The 5,296-nt window shown below is 39.2% G+C and overlaps 1 protein-coding gene across 7 annotated transcripts in view; it reads left to right on the top strand.

The window, feature by feature from the left end:
* Window positions 1-5,296, top strand: part of LOC106457720 (trithorax group protein osa-like) — a 127,834-nt gene that overhangs the window by 103,240 nt on the left and 19,298 nt on the right. For all 7 annotated transcript variants that reach the window (XM_022383730.1, XM_022383732.1, XM_022383731.1 and 4 more), the window contains one exon: window positions 4,976-5,186. In XM_022383730.1, coding sequence (XP_022239438.1) covers window positions 4,976-5,186 — 211 coding nt within the window. The remainder of the gene's footprint in view (window positions 1-4,975; window positions 5,187-5,296) is intronic.

The raw sequence follows: 5,296 nt of genomic DNA, 5'->3' as shown, positions 1-5,296 counted from the left end.
CGGTCAATGGCCTCATCGTTTATAACGGATGGTCTGTTCAGAACGCCTTCAAAGTGTTCAACCCATCTATCTAGAACCTGCTTCTGGTTTACGAGGAGCCGGCTGCCATCTGAACTCAACATTGGGAGCAAGGTAGCACACTTGGGTCCATAAACCGTTTTCAATGATTCATAGAAGCGCTTTCTGTCATTCTGGTCGGCGTAGCTTTGGATTTCCTTAGCTTTGGCACCGTACCATGCATCTTGCATCTGTCTCAGTTCCTTTTGCACCTTCCCCTTGGCATTTGCAAAAGCCACTTTCTTGGACTCCGAAGCAGGATCATTCTGGTAAACCATAAAGACCTGATGCTTCTCGGTTAGCAAATCCTGGATCTTTTTGTCACTCTCCTCAAACCAATCCTGGTGCTTGCGTTTGAGTGGTCCAAGGTGCTGTGAAGCAGTAGCACGGAGAACTTCTTGGAGCTTCGTCCACCGCTCTTCGGGATCAGCATCTGCCACGGCATTCGTGATGGTATATTCCAGTTCCTTCCGAAATGCCTCAGCAACTTCAGGAATCTTCAGCCGGGCAACATTCAATCTCCTTAACATTTTTTGACCTTGAGGTCTTCTCCGTGGCACAACTCTTACAGCCAGTCTGGAAATGATCAAACGGTTGTCAGTCCAGCACTCTACCCCACACACGTCTTTTGTTACCCTCACGTCGCGCTCATCATTCTTTCGAGTAATGACATAGTCGATCAGGTGCCAATGTTTTGAACGCAGGTGCATCGAGGATGTCCTGTTGCAAGTGGGCAAGCTTAAGAGAGTATTCGTGATGGTCAAGTCATGGGCGGTGCACGTTCGGAGTAGCAGTAGGCCGTTGCTGTTGCACGTTCCAATACCATGCTTCCCAACCACAACCTCCCAGGTCACATGATCTGAGCCTACACGTGCGTTGAAGTCACCAAGAATGACTAGCTTATCGTACCTTGGAACAGAAGTGATGACAGACTCGAGGTCTTCGTAAAACATGTCCTTTGTTTCGTCTTGATTAGTCATCGTTGGAGCAAAGGCACTTATGAGCGTCATGTTCTTATTGTTCGTTAACGGTAGTCGCAGCGTCATCAGACGGTCATTGATACCTTCGGGCATATGTGGTAAAGTACGAGCCAGATCAGATCGGATAGCAAAGCCTACTACTGCTTCGCGCCGTTCATCGGTGTTACGACCACTCCAGTAAAACGTATATCCCGTGCCCACTTCAGATAGTTGACCCTTGTCAGCTAAGCGAGTCTCACTGAGTGCATCTATATCCAAGTGGTACCTTGCCAGCTCTTTTGCAATAAGTGCAGTTCTACGCTCCGGTCTGTCTGTTCTCGAGCCATCCATAAGAGTTCTTATGTTCTAGGTGTCCAATTTAAGCACCTTAAATTTCGATTTTTCATTTGTTCGACCGCTATGTGGGACTTCCGCCAGCCGCGGTTTGCTAGCCAGAGTGGATTTGAGACAGGCTATGTTTAGGGCACCTTTTCTAGCCCCCTCCTCAATTGAGGTGAGCAGAGCATTCCTAAAAAGGGCTGCTCAGTCATCCAGGATGCTGCCGGATTCCCCTGCTGCCTCATCAGTTGAAAAACGACCCTGTGTCCTGGACAGCCAACATGCAGGCTTTTGACTACAGATTCCAGTGATGTCCACACCTACTGCACTGCCATCGGCCTATCGTCGCAGGACTTTGGTTGATGTCGTGACGTGCGCTGGACTTGGATTATAGTGAGGAAGAGTTGCGTGAGTCGTCGACCTCACTCTCTCGTCCCTTCCCATCCGGATCCAGTGGCAAGAACAAGTCAAGACGACTGGGGATAGATCAGGATGCAGTGGATGACCACGACTTCCTATCTGCCTCGCCGCGCTCTTCGCACTCCACAATGCCGTGCTGGTCATTGCTCATTTGCCCGTTGAACCGTTACAGATTTCTTCCGCGCAATTAAGTGTAACCAGACTTCACATGCTTGGGCAGGCAATTCCCTCCACAACGAGATCTCCAGGGGACCAGGAAGTAGTAGCTGCACATGCCACAGCTATTGAAGTTGACAGAAAGTGACATCGCACGCCGCCTGACCGACTACGGGGCTCCACTCCAGATTTTTCCTCAGGGTTAACTCCCGAAGCCTTCCCCATAACTGGGTATCCCGCAAGGCAGCGGAGGTTTAGAATCAGGGTTTTCCTTCCCCTAGATGGACTGCTCTCCCAGGCTGACGAGCTCCATCTGCCCGAAGCAAACTGGTTTTAAGGCACCAGATATCCGCCTTCGCCCCTTCTCCTGTCAGTAGAAGCAGTTCCGCCGGGCACAGTGATGCCACACGTGCAGGCCAGGAGTTGGACTTAGTTGTCAGAGGCTATTTGAGATGCACGCCTTTGGGAGCATTTTATAGATAGTAGGAGCTTATCCCCACTACCACTCCCAGCGATGACAACCTTAGAACTTGCAGCTATGTCATCTTTTATAGTCTTCCACTACAGAGAAGACTTCATAATGGGTTTCTACAGATGTTATACAAAGCTTCAGTGCATGATCTTAGAATGTAGAAGACATTGGCTTCCCCTTTGTTTTCTCTCTCTTTCTTGACATCATTGTATTCTTTATACTGACTGAAACACTCAGATATGAACGTCACACCCTTCTTTCTCATTAACCACCAGATGCTGATTGATCAGATATCAAATTGGATTGCAGACAACTTTGAAATGAAAAATGATGTCTCTTCAGTGTAAGCTTATAAGTGAACTAACAAGAATCAGCTGTGGTGATTAATATTGTACACCAATAAACTCCAAAATGCATAATGCAACATTATGCTAAAGATTCACTTCACTTTTGTTGGCTATAGTTGCAGTACAGACAGACCAAGCAACCCTCCACACATAAATGTAACATTATTTGTAATCAAGCACTGAAGATTAAGAAAATCTTCACCGATAAAAAATGTACATTGATCTATTTTAAAGCTATGATAAAGCAAAGAAATAAACTGAAACATTTTTATGAAAAAAAATGTCATACAACAATCAAACTGTAAGCACTATTCCCAGCTTTCTCTAGTTTATCACTTACTATCCACAGTTAAACAAACCTTGTCTGTATTTATCTCCTTCAGCTTAAATTGTTAAAAAGAATCTTTACATGTTGTTTTCATTCTTTCTTGAAATATTAAATTCCTCTTGGATCATGTTAAGATCAACTTTAACTGCTACTAATAGAGACTAGTTCCTGCAGAAACATGCTGTACCAAATTCATGAAGACCCTTGATTATTTTTTTTTTTTTTTGAATAAAACTAAAAAATTTTTTTCAATGCTATTTTGTAATAAAAGTGCAAAAAGGTACAACTATTAATATAAAATTGATAAACCAGAACTACTTAATGAGAATATTACAACAACTGATGCTATAATGGTCTTCCAGTCTCTGTAAACTTCTGTGTAATTTTACATTATCTTTACAAACTCGTACAATACAGAGAAATGAATGAAGTCTTCAGGATAACCCTGAACACTTACTAACTTCTAATAACATTAATCAAGACCCTATAGAGTAATCAATTTTTTGTTCTATGTAACAGAATCTGTACAATTATAATTTTTTTCTTTAAAAGTGTGAATTAAAAAAAATGTCCAGTTAAAAAATATCAAATAATGTGGATTAACTTCAAAAGATTTTTTATTTTTATGTTTCTGCAATACAAAGTATTTATTTCTTATTATCTTTCAGTTTATGTTTTTCTTTGTATTTCATGCCTTCAAACTTTATGTCATATATATCTGTTTATTATTTACCTTTTTCTAAACCTGTCCCCCGATGGTTCAGTAGTAAGTAAACAGAATTTTTAAACCTTGCTGTTTACTTTTGACATTGTCTTTGCCATCTGCTGATTAGCTTACACCACCATTGTAACGAACATCTTCTGTTTTATATAATTGATACTTGAAACTGTTGGTACTTGGTGAAACTCCATTATTACAGAATTGAAGAAAAAATACAAAGACGATTGTACATTTCACAAAAACTTCATTTATTCACAACCATGTTTTTGCCAGTAAAGGTATCATCAGATCATGAATAAGTGAAGTTTTTGTGAAATGTACAATTGTCTTTATTTTTTTTCTTCAATTATGTAATCTACTGTTTTGATATAAAGTTTCTATAAAATTTTCTACTTGAGACTTTTTATTTAATGAAAAAATCCACTCCTCAGGAGCCCTTGTTGTCCATTGTTGTAACTACTCTTTATTGGTTTATGCACAACACTAAATTACTCAAAATGTTTTAAAGCTATGCATATTTTCAGCTTACTGAGCATATTAGTAGTTTTATTCACACAGTACTAAACTCGCTGTATTGATACCAATATAGAAAGGTTAGAATAGTTTGAGAATTCCACATATATTTGGTGAGAAAGATTGAATATTGATGTCACTAAAAAACAAGATTTAATTTTGATGGTACAAACATAGAGGATTCTTTTATTGGTATTTTCAATAAGGTAGAAGTGTCCTTGAAGCTCAGATATCCCCACTGAAAAACTTGCACAGATGTGACAATGTCGGGATCATTCTCTAAAAATAAAAATTATTGATAAATCTTTTTCTTCAAGAATTAGTAGCAAGAGCAAGTAAATAAATAAAAAAATGTATCTTGATCTTTTTTGTATGATTTCTGTTCACTAATATGTAGTAATGGAAGTGGATTAAATTTATAAATAATCAAATGTATTCTTATGAAAATATATTTATTTCCAATAAACAATCAAGATCTAAAACTTTGGTTTATTTTATACTCCTAACTTCTTATTTCGTATAATTTACTGTAAATGAGGTTCTATTGAAAATTTTGAAGTTAACTATAATATTTATTCTTTATCAAACTTTACAGTAATAGCTAAAGCTGTTGTATTTAATTTCCATTGTTCTATCATTTGCATATTTTGTTCTTTCATTTAGGTAACAAAATCTAAACACTGGAAAGATGTTGCAGGATGTGTAGGAATTGGAGCTTCTTCTAGTGCAGCTTACACTCTGCGGAAACAGTACATCAAGCATTTATTGCCATTTGAATGTAAATTTGACCGTGGTGGTGTAGATCCACAGCCAATTGTACAGCAAGCTGAAATAGCATCTAGGAAGAAAAACAAAAGTCTTGCTTCATCCTCTAGTGAGTTTTTGGCTGTAATTTCTGATTTTCAGACAAAGCCATTTGTTTGCTCCATAATGTTGGGCATGTAGAAAACGTGAATATTATTTAGTGGGGTGAAAAAATTGAAG

The sequence above is a fragment of the Limulus polyphemus genome, unplaced genomic scaffold (assembly GCF_000517525.1).
Source record: "Limulus polyphemus unplaced genomic scaffold, Limulus_polyphemus-2.1.2 Scaffold365, whole genome shotgun sequence".
Lineage (NCBI taxonomy): Eukaryota > Metazoa > Arthropoda > Merostomata > Xiphosura > Limulidae > Limulus > Limulus polyphemus.
This window is presented reverse-complemented; position numbering and strand designations above follow the sequence as displayed.